Source organism: Hydractinia symbiolongicarpus, chromosome 11 (genome assembly GCF_029227915.1).
Source record: "Hydractinia symbiolongicarpus strain clone_291-10 chromosome 11, HSymV2.1, whole genome shotgun sequence".
Classification (NCBI taxonomy): Eukaryota; Metazoa; Cnidaria; class Hydrozoa; order Anthoathecata; family Hydractiniidae; genus Hydractinia; species Hydractinia symbiolongicarpus.
The window spans coordinates 8736323-8755638 of NC_079885.1; the positions used below are offsets into that span (position 1 = coordinate 8736323).

Here is a 19316-nt window from a genome sequence, read left to right on the forward strand (position 1 = left end):
AAAATAATTATGCTAATGCATTCTCATGCCACAATTTTGCTAAATGTTATGTCATGTGTATCACTGTGGACTAAAAAAGCCCTCTATAGGAGATTCCCACTACAACAAATTTTCTGTGACAAGAGTAGAGTACAAACAGAGCAATACAAAACAAATCAATCAAAATTTAATAACCATCTAATAACAAACTTGATTGGTTATTTCGTTAGTTATTCTTTTGTTCCTAGTAATTTGCTTTTTTTTGCTCCTGTACTAATTAATTAGCTAAAAAATTCTATGTTTACAAAAAGAAAAATTGCCTTCATAGCTGCAAATTTTCTACGGTGCATACTTGTAACCCAAATTTTGATTCAACAAACTGTCAAGATTTTGTAAACATTTAAATATTTTTTTTCAGTACTGCATTGGAACACTTTTCTTTATGGCACATTCAATAACGATTTTGGTACATCTTTTTTTCTGTGGTTTTAGAACTATAATAAATTAAAAAACAATAATTATGTATATAATCCAATGCGCAAGTGAAGAATAAAATAAGAAATATGACGTCATATGCAAAGAGTTGTTTTCCAATAGCGTTGCAGTCTGTGAAGGATGCTATTTCTAAAGATGGGAGTGGTGATACCAAGGTATTTAAGAGTATTTTTATTTTTCATTGTTTTTAATTTTTTTTAAACTAGTAACACATTTCAATTGTGAGTCATGTTATTTACACGTTAAACCCTTTAAGTACTTTTTTTAAGTATGCAAAGGTATGTGTTCACAAAATTACTGCACACATGATTACCACCATTCTTCAAATGTTATACCAAAAGTGTTTTAACTTTTGCATCCGATCAGTCACATATATCTGTCCTTATACTTTTTATTTGGCACTCAAATTTGAGAACGAAGTATTTAGTGATTTCTGGAAGCCTTAAACATTTAATGACAACCAATTACAATTACAAATAAATAGCTCAATGAGTGGCGGACAGCCAATGCTCAGAGCCACATTTGTGGATTGCCTTATATGGATCAGGTTTTATGCTAAGTTCTGTATCAATCTGGCATACATCAAGTAATTAAAGTACTCTAAGTTCCATAATAAGGAACAGATGGCTTAGAATGGAAACGCAGCAGGTAAAAGTTTGTGCATTAGACTTTAAATGACAACAGCTATGTTACTTTAACTGTGAACTATAAAATTTAACAAAATGATTTATTACTCAAGCTACCCAACAATCACCAGAAATATGTTTTATCATTTAGGAAGCTTACTGCAACTACCTGAGCTGTCTATTGTTTATGGCGCAAGCTCTTAAAGATGAAGCATGGGACAAGCAAGGTTTATTTTTGCTATGTTATTGTTTTACCATTTAAATATTAACCTTGTGTTTTGTTTAACTTCAGTGATAACTATCATCTGTGATAATTATGAGTTAGGTCCAAAGTATACCTAAAGAATTTGAAACAATTGCAAAAAACAGAAGAAAAAAAATGTACAAATTATTAAAAAAAAGAAAAGGTACAAATTATTTGAAAAAATATTGAAGTAAAATGCCTAAATTTAGAGGAAATAAATTCTGAACATGAACCTGACATATGTAATATTTTGCTGCTCCACATATGCATCGTTCATAAATTTCTAGTTTTTTTCTTCTTCATAGAGTTAAAAGATTTAGCAATAGAAGAATCATTCAAACTTTTCAAACTAACTGAGCAATGTTTAGAAAGAGCCCACGATATATTAAAACATCAGCGTCACGGTAAGTGTTTGGTAATGTATATTTACATTAACGGTAAAAGCTCTAACCCGGAGTTAATTTAACTAAATTTAGGGTTTTAACAAATCTCTTTAAACCATTTTCTTTTAAAATCTTGTTGACTACAGTTCCTAGCGTACAGTATCTGTGCATGCATATGAAAATTTATTTTCACTTATTATTTGAGTTCGTGTGAACACTTTCCATAACGAGAAATTATAGCTGATCTGGCATGCGAAGATTTATTTTTAAACTACTACTACCTTACGTTACGTAAAGAAGAACTTAACAATCTTGTGTCAATGCTGAATACATTAAAATATTTTATAAAAAGACATATGAATTTTTTAAAAATAATTAAGCGTCAAAAATTTTTTATGGATTGATTTATATGAAAGGTGGACAATCTTCCGATTGACACGACCTGTCTACCTTTCATATAACGACATAAAATCTTCGAAAGAATGAGGTCAAAGCTGCAGATCCTGCCATTAGATCTTATTTTTTTACTACTATGGCACCATTGTAAAGCCTAGTGGAACATGAGTGCCTTCTAATGTCATTGGCTCTTTATCGCGTGATGATTAACCCAAAAAATATCTAAAATCTGTCTGATTTACGCAAAAATATTTTGTTTGGGCTTTTGGGTGTAGAAATTTTAATGTGAAAGAAAAAACTGCACACATATCTTGTAGTATCGAACATCCACTAGTTGCCACTTTTTTTCTGGCTATATAACTGTATAAATTAATTTAAAAATGAAATAATAACAGGACAAGATGACACAGACAGACCACACAAAGATCATTCATGGACTACTCCTCATCCTGCACAAAGAAGACACAGCCAACCACCTTCAATGTCTCTTACTCCACAAGCGCCCAGAATAAACCGTACTGCTTCTAATATTGGTGGTTATCAAACAAATCAACCAAGAAATTCAAGTTTGAATGATTTAGTGGCCTCTATACCCTCCCCGCCTGGAGCTAGATTGGTACCCACGAAGTAAGTGATTGGAATCTTGTTTGATTTAATGTTGTGGAGCTATGAAGTTTCTGTTTTTATGATTTGATTTTTTTTGCATGTACCTTTATGATTTTAGCTTATTAATTTTTTTTATATTTTTATTTTTTTTTTATTTTTGCGCTATTTTGTGATGTTTGGCCAAATCCACCAAATTATATAATCAACGAATATTCTTTCAAAATGATGTTTGCCAGATCATTATTGGTAAAAAAAACAAGATATGCAAATAAATTGGTAAAAGTTAACTTAAGAAAGAGTTTTCATTCCCACAAAGGAAATAAAACGCTGTGCCATCATATGAATCATTAAATGTGTAGATACATGTGTCTTATTGAAAAAGGGCTTTGCTATTAACAGTATTTTGTAATATATTTTTTGTAACGTTTTACAATCATCTGAAAAAATTTGTACCTTCCAAATGTAATTTTTCTCGACCCTTGAAAATATCTACCGGAAAAAAATTAAAGTCCTAGTTAAGATCGCAAAGAATCAATATCTTTTATGAATTAGTGTCTAGCAAGTAAGTTAAAAGGTGGAATTTCCCTCTACCCTCTAATGCCCCTCCTACCACTCCCCCACCGTGTCAATCCAAAAAATATAAATTAATTGTTAAGGGTCTTTTACAAAACATCAGAACTCGAAAAATATGTTTAAGGTTAAATTGTAACATGTTTTCTGTATATCTTCATCCCAGTTGATGTCATGTGACAGGCTACTTTCGGCAGTGCCATTGGGGTTCTAATTAAATTGAATTAAGAATTACTTTAATCCTTCACACGTACCAAATCTAATACCTTTTTGAACTCTCAGTGCACATTTTTTCAATTTTATACAAAACACAAAATAATGCTGAGAAAAAATTTTATATATCTTCGGCATGCAATTCATTTGTGTGTTAATGTAATTGCTTAGCATGCCTCATTTTATTTCCGACATTTTTATTTTGTAGTCCAAGTCATCAATCTGTTAACAACCAAGAAATGTTTCAAGCCTACCAAAGAAGAAAATCTTACCGTGGTGGGAATATACAACAAAAATACGCAACAGCTAATTTCGTGAGTGGAGATTTGTTTACATTTTTTGAAGAGACGAGAGTACTGTATAAGAGTAGTTGTTAACCCGTAAAAAAACTGTCTCGCTTGCCCGCAAATTTTTTAACCTGCGAGGAAAAAAGAATAAAACTTCGGCGCTACCATTTTAAACTGACAGAATAGGGGTATTATTTGTGATTTGTAGAAATACATAATGTGTTGAAATCATTTAAATTTGCGCGGATGAAAGAAATGAAGATTTTTTAAGAATACAAATTTTAAAAAAAAATTCTTCGGAACGACTTATTACTATATGAAAATTTATTTAGAATAGGAATTGAACAATTTCAAGTCAGAAAAAATGTTTTTGGTCATATGCTTAATTTAAGCAAGGAGGTTTAAACCTCCTTGATTTGAGGATGTCTCAGATTTTCTTGCCTATTTTTTTACGGTGATATTGGCGAATATTGCGAATATTGTAAACAGCCTTTCTGATTTACGTCAGCACTCAGCAATTGTCGACGCAAATACTGACGTGATAACAAAACAGGCATAAACAGTATTTTATACGGGCCATTTTTTTCTGACATGAAAGAAAATGAAATAGAAGTGCTGTGTCCTTGAGTTTATCGTTTTCAGAAAGTAAGTTCAAAAAAATGTTTTAAAACTGTTTAGATCACATGCTTAGACCTACTTGCTTTGACAAAAAAGACGAATAACGTTTTTGTATTCTAATTATTCAGTTGTTCCTTGTTTAGAACTTGAGTTTATTTCGAAAAGAAGCAGAAAAAATGGCGTTGTCTAAAGCCAGAGAGAAAGCTGTATCTTTTTCAAATTTGTTTTTGTTATTGGGAACTTAGAAATTGGAAATGTTTTTGTTTGAAAAAAAAACGTTAGGATAGTAATGACTGGTAATTATAATAATATCTTACGTTATTTTCTTGTGTTTGTTTATTCTTCGTTTTTTATTGTATCTATTTATATTAAAAAAACCTAAATTATTAGCTGTATATATACCAAACACCCACTCACAGCCTATTCCCGACTTGTATTCTAACATCTATAGATACAAAGGTATAGAAAACTTTCTTCCTTTACTCAGTATTTCACAGATTCATAACAAGCTTGTTGAAAGAGAAAAACAAATGAAATTTGAAGCAGAAAGGTAACATATTTTAGTTTAAAAAATGGATGTTTTGATTGATTGGGAAATGTTCCATTTTATTCTTCTACCAGTAGCCGCTTATATCAGCGGCCGAATCTAATGTTGAAGAAATTGTGATGCAGTGATTGATGTTAAACGAAACGAAAATATGTCTTAGTTGTACTCGTCAATTTATCTTTTAGACGATGGAATAATCGACAGAACAGATCTTCCAGAGATAAAGATTATCGTCAAAACCTACTTGCCAGTATTCTGACGTATGAAGAGGACGCTGTGAGTTGATTTTTTGATTTTGTAGTCATCTTCTTTGTGGTCGTTGTTGTTGTTATTGCTGTTGTTGTTGTTGTTGTTGTTGTTGTTGTTTGGTTGTGTACGTTAGCGAAACCAACTAACGGAAACAAGGGGAAAGTTTCGGGTTGGGAAAATCAAAAAAAAAATCGGAAATTTAGTATTTCTTAGAAAATAATATGTTGTGGTTGTATTAAGAATTGTAATCACTCGTTTCTTTTATATTTTTTTTTTAGAAATGGCCAAAAACATTCAGAGACACACTTGTTATAAAAAAGACTGATACTGCAGTCATTGTCAACATTGTTCAAGCAGTACTGATGTAAGAATATTTTTATGACGTGCCATTTATGTAGTTTTTTTTGTAGTTTTTACAAAAATGCACCTTTAATGTATTTTGATGCAAGCGACAAGTCGCAATCTACGGTTAATCACATAATTGTTTATTTTTGTGACAGTAGCACCTCATACTGTATGTGTTTTGCTTATAGATGTAAAGAACACCCTCTAGCGAAATATTTAAACGAAGTACAACTGAATGCCTACCAAAAAATAAAGAAACTCCTGGAAGAAGATCTAACAAGAACGACGAGCAGCAGCGACCATTTCTATCTTTCACCCGTTGATTCGTTTAAAAAAAATACGCAGAAGCCACCACGCCCTGCATTTCCTAAAGGCAAGCAAATTTCATTGGATGAGCGTTATAAAGATTCGGAAGATTCATCAAGAGTTTTAAATTCCGCAGCACCCTTGAAATCACCACCTGCAAATTCACCACCTGCAAATTCAGAACAATTAAATTCTCCCTATCAATCAGATTTAAAGTTTAGTACATCAGATAACACTTATGATAATTTGAAAAAAGACCTAGACGGTGATGTTGTTGTGGAACCTACATCGGTTGAAACAGCGTTTGATGAAATGGAAGACGAAATGTTTTCTTCCGAATCTGAAAACGAAGACAACGAAACGTCAACGTACGTGCACATGAAGAGTCCGAACAGTTCCACTGGAGCCGGTTCAGAACCTTGTTATTTTATGGTAGATGGAAGTCTTGATAAAAATTCAACTTTAAAATCGAAAAATGAAAATAAAAATGATAATTATGAAAATACTTTAAAGTTTAAAGATGTAAAAAAAGACGTAGATGAGAAGAAAAAAGAAAGTAAAAATAGTACTAATACAGACGATAGTGGTGACTACATGGCGTTACTGCCAGTGCAGGAAGATGTTTACGAAGAGTTAAGCGATTATGAAGAGTACGACGGTGACGCTAAAAATAACGAAGGCGACGCTACAAAAAACAATGGCGACACTGTAAAGAACGATGGCGACACTTTAAAAAAAGATGGCGGCACTCTAAAAAATGACGGCGATACTTTAAAAAAAGACGGCGATACTGTAAAAAAAGACGGCGATATTGTAAAAAACGACATGTGTGATGAACTGGACACGGTAGACAACGATAACATTTATGAAGAGATCGATGAATTGCAACAGCGCGCTAGAGTTGATTCGAAGAGGAAAGTAATTCGAAAATCAAGTACCGACTTGTTGCAGTTAGTTGACACAGATTTTTTGAAATTACAAGATGACGTGGTGCAAGATTTGTTGTTTGGAATAGGTACGTCAAATAAATTATGATTTTTATTTCCCAATTTTAGTTGTTTGTTTCGGTTAAGTTCGTAAAAAAAATTGGCTAAATGTTAACGATCTTAAGTTTGCGAATAAGACCTCGAGAATTACCGATTATGGACAGTTTTTTTTGGAATCAAGGAATTGCAAGTTTTACAATAGTAACCTCACGTAACTATTGATTCGTTTATATCCTGTTTAAGATGAACCTTATATTTTTAAACCGCTCTGCGAATAAGGTAAATTGCGAAAAAAAAGGCTTGCAAATGTCCGTCCTTGTTTAAAAATGCGGAAGAGTAATCCTGCATGTTTTTCTTATACTTTCATTTATTTTCTTAATGCCTTTTAAATGTAGAAATGTATTTTCACGAGATAAAACCCTTTTACCCAGGCAATGAAGCCCTTTTACCTGGGCAATAAAGCCCCTTTACTCAGGCAATAAAACCTTTTTACCCGGGCATTAAAGCCCTGTTACCGGGCAATAAAGCCTTTTTACCCGGGCAATAAAGCTTGATAACAAACTTTTATAACCATATCGTTTGTCTTTTTGAACTTCCAACTGAAATCAATACACAAATATCGTGAAATTTGTCTCTTGTCTGCCAAGTCCATAGTTGGATTTTTCTGTTTTTAGATCGTCTTCACTCCGTTCTTTTGTTAACCTATCAAGAATTGGACACGCCCACTGGTCGTGATCAGTCTTATGCTACTTTAGAAACAATCTTCTTCAAACCATTATGGCCATGGATTATGAAGATGTTTAGGTAAGTATGACCAAGGATTATTAAAGTTCCAGATGTGTGTAGCCACAGACTAGCCTAATATCTTGGCGGATTAGAAAACAAATTAGCGAAGTATTTTAGAGAGTTAGATCAAGGATTATCAAAATAATCCTAATTCCCTCATCTGCAAGTGCTGGCTCAACTCAACTCAATAGAGGTGTCTCAGCTCACTAAAGGACTTTTTTAACAGGTTGATATGACTGAATCTATCAAATATTTGGTTCGATGAAGTTTTTCAGGGATATGCTATTTGTTTATGTTTCTTTTTTATATATCTATTATTTCTTTTTTAGTAAACTAAATGTTTACAAAGAAGAAGCACTTACTAACGTGATGAGAAAGTATAAATCCTGTGAACCAAAGGAGATGAAAATCCGTGAACAGTTTGCGTTGATGGACAGTGAAGTAAGCAGAGTACTCATTACCGTACCAATTTTTTATTACTAAAGCAGCCCTGCTGATTAAGCACCACCGCCCCTCCCGCCCCTTTCTGTTGCGAGATGTTAATTCAAACAAAGAACGACAAAGTAAGAGGGACGGTGATTTTAATGAAAATGTAAAAGATAAAATTTGTGATTCCGCCATCTGTACCTACTGATCCCAAAATAAAACATTTTTTTTATCTGATCAGTTTTTCACTAAAATTAACAAGCGCCCCTGATGAATAAGTTCTTTTTTCTTATAAGTTAACGTTTCAAAGAAGCTCTCCTTTGTTTATTCTGCTACGGTATATTTATATTTATATTTATGTTTGTTCGTTCGTTCGTTCGTTCGTTTGTTCGTTCGTTCGTTCGTTCGTTCGTTCGTTCGTTCGTTCGTTCGTTCGTTCGTTCGTTCGTTCGTTCGTTCGTTCGTTCGTTCGTTCGTTCGTTCGTTCGTTCGTTCGTTCGTTCGTTCGTTCGTTCGTTTGTTCGTTTGTTTGTTTGTTTGTTACGATACTTGATTATTTGCACACTAAAATACATGTATCAAAAAATATTTTACTGTTTGCAATATTAAGCCTTTTTGTTTTTCATTTATTTCTATTTAGGATATTTCACAACAACGACCGTACCTTTCTGCAATAGAAGAAATAAAGCAATTGTCAAATTTGACTTGTCCCTTGGAGAAGCTGGAGTGCTGTGGTAGGAGATTGTTATATTATATATAAGAAACTTGTTTATAAGAAACCGATTTTTAGGTGCTCTAAAATTTTAAGACTTCTACGAATTTTTTATTTAATAACGTTTTCAAAACCTAACTTTCGCGAATTAAAAACAATGGACGAAACAGCGCGCAATTTGCGAAAATATATTACCACGAAAATTATTTTCCCTAAGGTAATCACTAGAATAACCAGATTCATGTGTAGAACCATGGAGGTAATATGACAGTTTTCAATTTCTGGGTTAATTGAATGACTGCTAAATTTTTATATAGCGAGTACTTGTGTATTTTGGACAAAAAAATTAAATATTATTTGTACACAGACTCTTTTGTGATGAGGATATACACTTTTTTTAACTAAGGTTTAGCCCAAAAATCAAAGTTCTGTGTATATGGATCTGTGTAAACAGTTTCACGGTCAACAATTCTTGTTCATATGGAAACTAGCCATAAGAGATAATATTTAGCAGAGAACACTAAGCGAATTACAAAAGTGAATTTAATTTATGAAATTGTAATATGTTGTTGTATTCATCTTTAGTGCGCATGTCGAAAGCTGTGTGCCATTGCGTGGAAACATATTATCTGGCAAAAGGAGAGACGAAGCCACCCTCAGTGTGAGTGATAGCTTCTAAAAATATTTTTTGTTGCTCGTTTTTCCTTAGTTAATTTTTATTTACGGAATAATCTTTTTTCTGGGGTTGCACGGAGTCTAGAAAAATTAATCATGTTTGCTTTGTAAGAAAGGCGAAGAGAACCTGGGATGTTAGGGAGATCCTTTAAAGTTACGGGGAACTTAAAAAATTGGACAGCAAACAAGTTAGGAGATTGTTCGTAAATCCTTTAAAACCTGCTTTTCTACACAGTAGTTTCAGAAGCCACCAGTTGATCACCTGTTAAAGCATGACAAGATGTCTAATTCGTAATAATTTTGCGTCTGGTAATTTTGGCCAGCAAAAAATATCTATTTCGCGCGTATTAATAATAATAATAATAAAATGCAGAGTTTTAGACAAAATATAGATGCATTTATTTTATGTAAATTGTAGTGTTATAAATTTACGCGAAAGGTTTTTGAATAATTTCTGTACTATATTTCGCGCAATAGCGAACTTTTTTGCGCAAACGTAATAAATTAGTACGAATAAGGTACATTCCCATTCTAGCGACTTCTGAAAATACAAGTGTTTTATTTTAGTGGTTGTGATGATCTACTGCCCATCGTGTCGTACGTTGTCTTAAAAACTCGCTCGCCTCAAATTGTATCTGAATGCCACGCTATGGAAGAGTTTATGCATGAAGGGTATGTTTATGTTGTATTGTGCTGTCGTCGTCACAAGCTTTTGCCGACAATACACCGTTGTCGTCACAGTTTTTTGCCGTTGCTGTCGTCGTTTGTCAGCACCACAAGTTGTTGTAACATATAATCTGAACCTCGGATGTTTTCGATATTTCAACTCATTCAGCCCTTCAATTTCACTACTACATGAAGCCGTGAGAAACTTGGTGCCACTATTAATTTTTTTTATTTTTTTACTAAAATTTTAAAACAATTTACTTTCAACTATGCACACTTCACAGAATAACTAAAAAATAAGATTTTTCTTTATTAACTTTTCTTTGGTATGTTAAATGGCTATAATACTTGCTGGCATCATGTATTTATCTATTTGACACGTGCGAGCCAGATTTTTAGGTCCCATACCTCTCGGAGCCTTAGATTTTGGCTATTACTCGAAACTACCCCATAATTTTTTATGAAGTACTTTCGTTAGAATTGTGTTTAGAACTTAAAATTCACAAAACAACAAGGAGAATCATTCTATAAGTTGGGACACATGATTAACCCGATTTCCCGATTTTTCGGATTTAATCCGAACCGGAGAATATGTATTATTATTTGGCTACTAACTTTAAATGACTGTTAAATTTGTTCTAGAACTAAAAGGTTTAAATTTTAAGCAGATAGTGGTATTTTAGAACTATACAAGTTTATCCAGAAAACTTTATTGCAAACCAAGTTGCAGATCCTGAGTTATTAGGTCATTGGAAAAAAATTTAAAAGACCTGGGTCGAGCAAACGAGTGTTATTTTGGCCAAAAAAAATGTTAATCAATTAACCTTTAAAATATCTATGCATTGATAAAGTGTGAAAGCACATCCTTTAACAGGTCTAAAATTACTGCTGACAGAAAATGTCAAATTTTGCTATTACTTAAATATGACATAATAATTCATGCAGCATAATTAAATCTGAAACTCTTGAGAACGAAAAGAGCTTTTTAAAAAATTTTAAAAGACTTATTAACCAAATTTTTAAGCTCTATAATATAAGTCCAAAATCATCTTATACCTTGGGTTCCCGTTAAGGTTTTAATGACGTCACAGAGAAGTGCTGACATAAGCAACAATTTATTGCGACCATTTTGTACTTTGCATGAGGTATTATAAGTGTTCCAAGTTTGATTTAATTTTAAAAATCCTATCTAAAATTAACGTTTTACTTGCTTTCACAAGCCCACCATTTTGTATTTATTGTCTTTGTTGTCTATGTTACAAGTTGATCTTCTATTTTTTTTTCGTTTAGATATTTGATGGGTGAGGAAGGGTATTGTCTGACCACTCTACATGCTGCTATCTCCTATTTACTATCTCTCAGTAAAGATGTGTAACATGTATAAAGATTCGAACATCGGAACATCGTTTATTTCGAACAAGATTTAACATGTTCTATTTCAAATTTTTTTTATCCCCCAGATATTTATTGTACTAAGAGCATTGGTGATTCGAAGTTTGTTTAATTCGGACAAAGTTTGGCAATAATTTGGGCAATTTTAGTATCCATAGCAACCGAATTATTGCTACGCAGAGAATCAAAGAAGTTTGAATGTTACTGCGCGTGTTGTACAGTGAGAATGTTAAGAAAATGTTCAAGTGCCAAAAATTCTATCATACCCCAAATTTATGCTACCGAAATCGGTCAAAAATTCTTGAGTTTTGTACAATTATTTAGTTCCGTTTCAAATTTATATTAAATTTATTCGAAGTTATACTTTAGTTACAATTCTTTATTTTTATTTTTATTATATGAAATTTATAAAGAATATTTTTATTTATTCAAATTAAAAGTCGCGTACCATTCATATTTAAACAGCGCAACTTTCGCATATATGTAACTATCCCTGGAACAAATTTAGTGCCCATTTTGATTTCAGTAGGCTTTATGTTTGACATAACGTTTATTTCAGTTTTGAAATATTTTAAATTTCCAGGTTCTGTTCCTGCGTTTTCATAATTTGAACTTTGATTTCTGTAAGAACACAGAACTGAACAATCAAAACGTCTTAAGCTTTTCCTAAGCTTAAGACGTTTTGATTTTGATTTCCAGTCCCAATTCTTGTAAAACCCAGAAATTCGTTCTAAATTTTTGGCCAGTTGTGTAACATGACAATATTTTTTTTATTTTTTAACCCGAAGAAAATAAATGGTTTAGATAGTAATAAAAATTTATAACATATTTCAGTCAAAATTAGATAAAATTGTACCTAAGGGTTTATTGTACCTCTAGTGGTGTATTTCTGTTACGTTTTTTACATAAAAGTATTCAGAGGTGTGTTTGGATAGTGTGCTGTACATATGAAAATATTATAAATGCTAAACATAGTTGTCTTTAATGACTTTTGTGAGAGTTCAAGGTATAATTTATTGCCAGGATTTTTTTTTTGCAGGAATTTATTTTCGCGATTGCAAAAATACATCGATGCTTCGCGGAATTTAATTTCGCGAATTTTCGGAACAACCGCGAAATTTTCGTCTTACGAAATTTGTTGAAAAAATGTAGTAACACAATGTTCATAGCAATCAAATTTGACGTGTTTTTATTTTTTAATTATTTTTTCATATCATATTTTGGGATTACTGAACGAAGAATAGAGATAAATTTTATGGAACGTTTGGGTGTCTGTTGACACAGACTAAGGATTTTAGATAAAATAATTATTTCGACAAATGTTTTCTGTACTGAAATTCGTACGAATAATCAGGTTTTAAACAAAAATCAAGAAAGCTTCAGGGATTTGTTGTTTCTCCATCATGAAATCCAAAAGTGATAATCGTATTTTGGGACGCTGTTTTTTTTTTATTTTTTGAGTCATTTTCAGCATGATTTGTTCTTATTTGTTCTTGATAGTAACAACACAACATCGGAATCCAACCTTATTTTATTCTCATTTTTTTTTTCTCAAAATTTCCAAAATTAATGTGTTTATATAAAAAGGTGTTTTTGTTGCTAATGGAGCTCTATGATCGTGTTCATGATCAATTGAGTCAATGTGAGTATTTTTACAAAGTACATGACAATGAAGCGATCACAAGCAAAAGGAATTTTTGTTATCTCGAGAGAATTTGCATCTATATTATAATACCCGTATACGTCTGTCCGTCTGTCACGCAAAATGGTAGCCTAGCTGCGCAAGTAGCGAGACGCACGCAGTACGGTATAAAAAGGACGGGCGAACCCGTGGATTTTTCCACGGGCTAACGACTAGTTTATAACAAAATGTAATGAAACCAAATATGTTGTAAGCACCGCCTCGAAACCTTGCAAAACAATGAAAATGGTCGGTTTTGACTTTAGAAAATGCTGTATTTTACATTTTTTTCAAAGTATTTTTATTAAAAAAAAACATTTTCCGTCAATCTCTTGGCATCAATAACATCAACGACGTCGTCAATCACTTGTCGTATCCGACATACTGCTATCGTCAGACGAGTACTGATCACCGTCACTGTATTCTGTTATGCTTGTCAAAGATTTGTTTTTAGATTTTCGTCCAATTCTTGTTTCTTTTAGTTTTTCTTTTTCGATTTCCATTTCTCTCATGTATTTATCCGCTAACCACATATCAAAAATTAAATTCGAATCTTCCGGGTGTTTGACTCGCTCATCTTTAGACTTGTTTACTCGGTTGTACTTTTTTTCTAATTTATAGTCATATTTTTTCTCCAGAAACCATTCTTCGTAGGTTTTCTGTCGCGGATCATTCATTTTGTATCGTAACTTTTCTTCAAACATTGACATTTCTTGCGCGTATTTTGTTTTCATTATCGACATCGCAAAAGCACGTTCCTCTTCTTTCGCTTGCAACCATTTCTCAAATGACAAACCAGTAGATTGACTTTGATTGAGGACATCACTTGATGTACACTTCTTGTCTTTTTTGTACTTTTCATTTTTCCATTTTTTCCATTCTTCAAAAGTCATGCCTCGCTTAATTTTCTCTCTTGTTCGAATTTTAGGTGAAATATCTGTAGCGCATTCAGACTTTGGTCGTATATCCTTCTTACCTGCCAGCCATTCTTCAAATGTAGCTGCTCTTTCTGACAAAGACCTGTTATGTTTTTTTCTTTTTCTCTTTTCTTCTTCTTCGGAGTATGAACGTGTTCTTCGCCTCGCTTTTATAAACAACCATTTCTCAAATGCCTTCCTATTCCTTTCTACTTTCATATCGTCTGTGTTATCGAGACAAGACGTAGAAGGTCGCGGCGTTGCCTCTTTTTTCTGTCTTTTTTTTTCATCTAACCAATCTTCGTACGACTTGCGTGTTCTACCATAGTATAGGATCATATCAGTGGTTGCGAAGGAGAGTGAACTTTCTGGTCTCCAAACATCGTTAGCTTTCTTTTCTTCTTTTTCCTTTAAATCCCTTTCCTTCTTTATCTCTTCTTTCTTTTCTTCTTCTATCTTAGGGAATGATTTCATATCACTTTCTGCATTCTGCTGGGGTATGTGTTCTACTGATACGTCGTGTGGTGAATTTACTTTGCTTATTTCGTTGATCACAGCCGCGTTTCGAAGTGGAGTTGTTTTTGATAATTGTTCTGAGTGAACGACAATTCTAGGAAGAAAAAAAGTAAAGTTTTATTCTCCGTATTTTGACAAAACATATACATTCATTTGATTGAAAAATGCTTGCTCTTTGGTCACTATTTGTAACCACTTTAGTTGCGTATTCTTAGTGGTTTTAAAGTAATATTTCCGTGACAAGGCTTCTCTATTTCGTGCATTTTTAACATGAAATCAACCCGCGTGTCCGACAATAGCTATTAATAGATGAGCATTGTAAGGGTGAAAGGGAGGATGGTGTTTATGAACAAGACATTTACCTTCTGTTTTGAGAATTATCATTGTTTTCAATCTTTATTCGATTAGTTTTTATGATTTTCTTTTTCATGTTGTCGTTGTTCTTAAAGTCGATACTGTTTACAACGGTAATCGGTAAAACTTTTTTAACGTCGGATTCTTTCACGTCTTTTTTCTTAAGATCACTCATTGCGTTCAATTCATCACCATCGTTACTAGTATTGAGATTCTGGCACTGCACAGGAGAGTTGCGTGTCATATCTCCTGCACAGAGGACATTTTCCTCCTGACCGCTCTCCTTACCAGAGACAATTGTTTTATTTGAACTTTTAGACTGTGATCTTGCTTCGCTTTTCCCTGTGTGTTCATCACTACACTTAGAAGATGCCCGTATATCATCTACCCAATTTGAAACATGTTTGTCTGCTGCTTGACCAGTAGTCTTAGGTGCCGGTTTAAATTTGTCACCTATGTATACATGTGGCGTCGTTTTCAGAGCTTCGTATGTTGTGCGGGGCGCAGATTTCGTTCTGTTGTGGCTTTTATGCTTTATAAGTTTGTTGTTGTTCTCTGGTAGTTCAGCATAGGGTTTTTTTCTTTCGCTGTTCTTCATCTCGGGTGTGCGAACTTGTGGAAGATAATTGACCTAAATTGATACTGAAAATTAAGCTCTATTCGACACACGTCTGTACGAGACAAGAAAGTAACGAAGTCTAAAAATCAGTGACCTGACCTGAAAAAAATGTTATGTTCACCAGAAACTAAAGAGCGATTTAAAAGAGAGATTTGTTTTTACAAAAAAATTGAAAAGGCAAAAAGGTGAACAGTGAGAATGACATGACTAATGACAAAAAGGCTCTCAAGACGAACTATAATTTGATTTAAAATATCATTGGGCAAAGGATCAAATTTTGAAGACCGTAGCTGCAATCAATCACTGACGATTTTTTCGTATTATAGACTTTAAACTTTTCAAAGTTTTCTTCTCAATGATCACAAAAAAACTTATAGAATCTTTAGTTATTCGGTCCATCCATAACTTTAAACAGTACTAATTATGCTGAGCCATCACAACAGTATTTTTTGGATTTCCAGTCCCTTTCTGGTTTTTCGTAATGCCTGAATGTTTTACAGTTCCATTAGTATATTTTGAATTTGCTTGTCGTACCTGCCTGCAAAAGTAGAATTTTTTTCGGTTGATCCTAATCATTAATTTTAAGGACAAGATTGGAAATAGAGAAATAAAACGACCCTCGGGAACAGGGTTCCCCGGCCCAGAATTCTCACTTTAGGGAAAATATATTTTTCAGAGTTATCAAATCGGAGTTATTTCTAGCACTAGGTCAATCACTGTTAAAAGCAGGGAGTAACTATTTTCACAATTTTTTTTTAATTATTCACAGTGGCACACCCAAACTTGACCCCAGCACCTTTTACCGTGGCGGTGGCTATTTCGCTAGAATTATCAGAAAACGCAGCGCCGTTGAGAAGCAAATAGTCGTGGGGACGAGGTTGTGGCACACGCTCTCTTTTGTATATAAAATTCAGACAAAATTTAGCAACAATTAGCAGTAAACTGTCATGAAATAGCAATGGGAGAAAATTAATACCTGTTGTATCTTGTGATAGACGTTTGGTTTGTCGTCAACTTGTTCCAATTTGATTGGTGGAAATTTTACTGAATTCTTCGTCGACATTTCTCTAAATAAAAATGATACTTGGGTTATTCAATCCTTATTTCCTTCTTAACTTTAGAAGTTTTTGCAAAAGATTGTCTCCGAAGTACTTCCTTAGTTATCGACCAATTTTGACGAAAGTTATGCAGCTACAATCCTTTACAAAATACATTTAACCAGCGAGGCAAGTTTTGGCAAAGTTCGTCCACAACGCCATTTCTGTATTGAATTCACGCAATTTTAATTTCGTAATTCCAGCATAGAAAGTGTGCATTGTACATTCTAAACTACCTGATAACTAAAGTAATCAATTCTATACTATGATAACTTCTTAAGTATAGACGGTACGCTGGCATTCCAAGCCTGATCCTTGCAAACTATTAAATTTTAGTAATAAGCGCACAACAAACCCTTTCTAGGGCCGTTGCAACCTTTAAAGTTTCTGGCGCAAAGATAATAATTAACCATATAGGTTTTTCCGATACAGATGACCGTAAAAATGGGCTAGCCAATAATAGGTCAGTGTTTACTTTAAGCAAACAAGATCGACTTCTGTATACATACCCTCCAAAAAGAGGGTATAAATTGTGTTATAAATAAATGTTTCTTCAAAAAGCGCTGGTTCAAAGCAGTGCATACAAAAACGGTATTTATTCAAGGAGCACTTTTTTACCTTTCGTATTGTTGCTTGTATCTTTCCGCAGTGCTGTACAGACTGTCTTTATCTTTTTCGTCCTCACTTTTACCTCTGCTCAAATCCATCTCCTTTAAAACATCCATATTCCAATTGAACAGCCAAATTCTCTTTTCGCACTTGATGTGCCCATTTTCTGCAGCAAATGCCAGTGCTGACATGCCTGAAGAAAAATACCAATTTAATTATTTTTATTTATATATTAATTACATAGTTCTTTTTCATATTTTGATCGGATACCTTTGGATGTTTTTCTTTTTTCCTTATGTTTACAGGATTCTCTGCGCAGTCACCTTAACTACCGTAAATAATAAGATCTCCGTGGTAGAGCTTTCACCTCCAGTGCCAAAGGTCTTGGTCTTCAAACCCCGGCCGAGTCATGTGAGAGACTATAAAAGTGTGAATCGATCTTTTCTACTTAAAGTTCAGCATGAGAATAGGATTGATATCTTAGGCGGTTGTCTAGTTGAACGGCTGTTGTGCTTGCACGCCTTCCGTAGCTCAAATGGGAGCTTTAAATGCACTAGGACCCCCTTTGCGGGACCCTCATTGATAACAGTTCTATTAGGAATTATCATATTAATAATAAAAATGATAATAATCTCCATTAAACGCCCCAGTTTAGTTTGAATGTTTTTTTTGAAAACAATAAAATTTTTGGATTCGTTATACTACTGAGGAGATATATCAGAGCTACCACCAACATAAACGTAATAGTCCCTTCCGATAGAATACCCAGGGTTAACTTCCATTTTTCACATAAACGCTTAGGGTGTTTAATCGATAATTGACAGCAGTAGCTAATCACTTTTCAACCTCAAAGTAAGCAGCTCACAACCTACCTTCTCGGTCTGTCAACTTGGCGTCGACTCCTTGACCAAGCAAAAAGCTGACACAACCAAGATGTCCTTGTCTTGCAGCGGCATGTAACAGGGTGCGTCCGTTCTTCGAAATCATACGGACGTGTGCAGCACTGCGATTGATCAGCTCTGCCACCAACTGCAGATGTCCCTTAAAACAGGCTGTAAAGAGTCCTTGAAATGCTCTTAATGGGACAAATTTATTCCAGGCTTGCATTTGTTCTTCTTCATAGCCTGTTAAAGTTTCATCGTCCTTCATAAATTCAACGCCTAATATAAACACTGCTTTGACATCGCCTTTTGCAGCATTCAAATAAATCTGTTCTAAGCTTTTCTCTTTTATTCTTATTCTCATCACTGCGCCATTTTTAATACTTTTCTCGAAAAACGTTTTTGAATCTTCTAGTTTTATATTGCTTAGATACAAATTTTGCACTTCGGCTAGGATGCCAGTTTTGATTTCAATGTGTGATTTTAGATCATTGATTTTAGCGTTTGCGTCGATGTTATTTATAGATATGATGTCATCGTTGGGAGTGTGAATAAACACTTGAAGAGGGAAATTCGACGGTGTCTTCATTTTTTATTAATTCTAGTAAACAATCAGGCAAAAATAATTTAGAAACAGTTACTAAAACAACGTAAAAAACAACAACAACAACAACAACAACAACAACAACAACAAGACGACGGCGACGACAACAACAAAACAGGGACAACAGCGACCACAACAAAAAAACAAACAAAAAAACACGAAAACAACGTAAACGACGTTAACAACAACGACGACGGCAACGAGTAAAACAACAAAAAGAAATCACGACAACGACGTCTACAACAACAACAACAACAAAGACAACAAAACACAATCATTAGCCACAACTAAAACCACAGCTGAAAAAAATAAGTGTTGACATAGCAAATCGTTTGAATCAAAGTATTTTTTATTTATCAGCCGATAGCAGAAATACAACTTATACGTAAAATGCAACTTGCTGTCATTTTTCTGACATACAAACTAAGTAAAACTTCAACTAAAATGATTCTTCTGCACATTTAATCATAATGCCAGATAATAGCCCAAACACCTATAGTTTACCATGAAGATTCATATTAAATTTAAGTT

At 33.6% G+C, this 19316-nt stretch overlaps 2 protein-coding genes across 2 annotated transcripts; one reads left to right on the forward strand and one right to left on the reverse strand.

The window, feature by feature from the left end:
- Positions 1 to 310: 310 nt before the first annotated feature.
- Positions 311 to 12492, forward strand: LOC130614551 (VPS9 domain-containing protein 1-like). The gene is made up of 16 exons (XM_057435975.1): positions 311 to 629; positions 1252 to 1327; positions 1650 to 1748; positions 2519 to 2750; positions 3721 to 3826; positions 4561 to 4623; positions 4915 to 4967; positions 5150 to 5240; positions 5492 to 5577; positions 5747 to 6879; positions 7525 to 7654; positions 7966 to 8077; positions 8703 to 8796; positions 9360 to 9435; positions 10017 to 10121; positions 11406 to 12492. Exons 1-16 carry the CDS (start codon positions 543 to 545, stop codon positions 11488 to 11490), a joined length of 2628 nt encoding a protein of 875 aa, XP_057291958.1. The 5' UTR covers positions 311 to 542; the 3' UTR covers positions 11491 to 12492.
- A 943-nt stretch (positions 12493 to 13435) lies between these two features.
- On the reverse strand, positions 13436 to 19232 carry LOC130614550 (uncharacterized). Its single transcript, XM_057435974.1, has 5 exons — positions 18173 to 19232; positions 17310 to 17493; positions 16571 to 16661; positions 14984 to 15606; positions 13436 to 14715 (listed from the first exon to the last, which is right to left on the reverse strand). The coding sequence occupies exons 1-5, from the start codon at positions 18768 to 18770 to the stop codon at positions 13548 to 13550; spliced, it is 2664 nt and encodes an 887-aa protein (XP_057291957.1). The 5' UTR covers positions 18771 to 19232; the 3' UTR covers positions 13436 to 13547.
- Between the last annotated feature and the right edge of the window lie 84 nt (positions 19233 to 19316).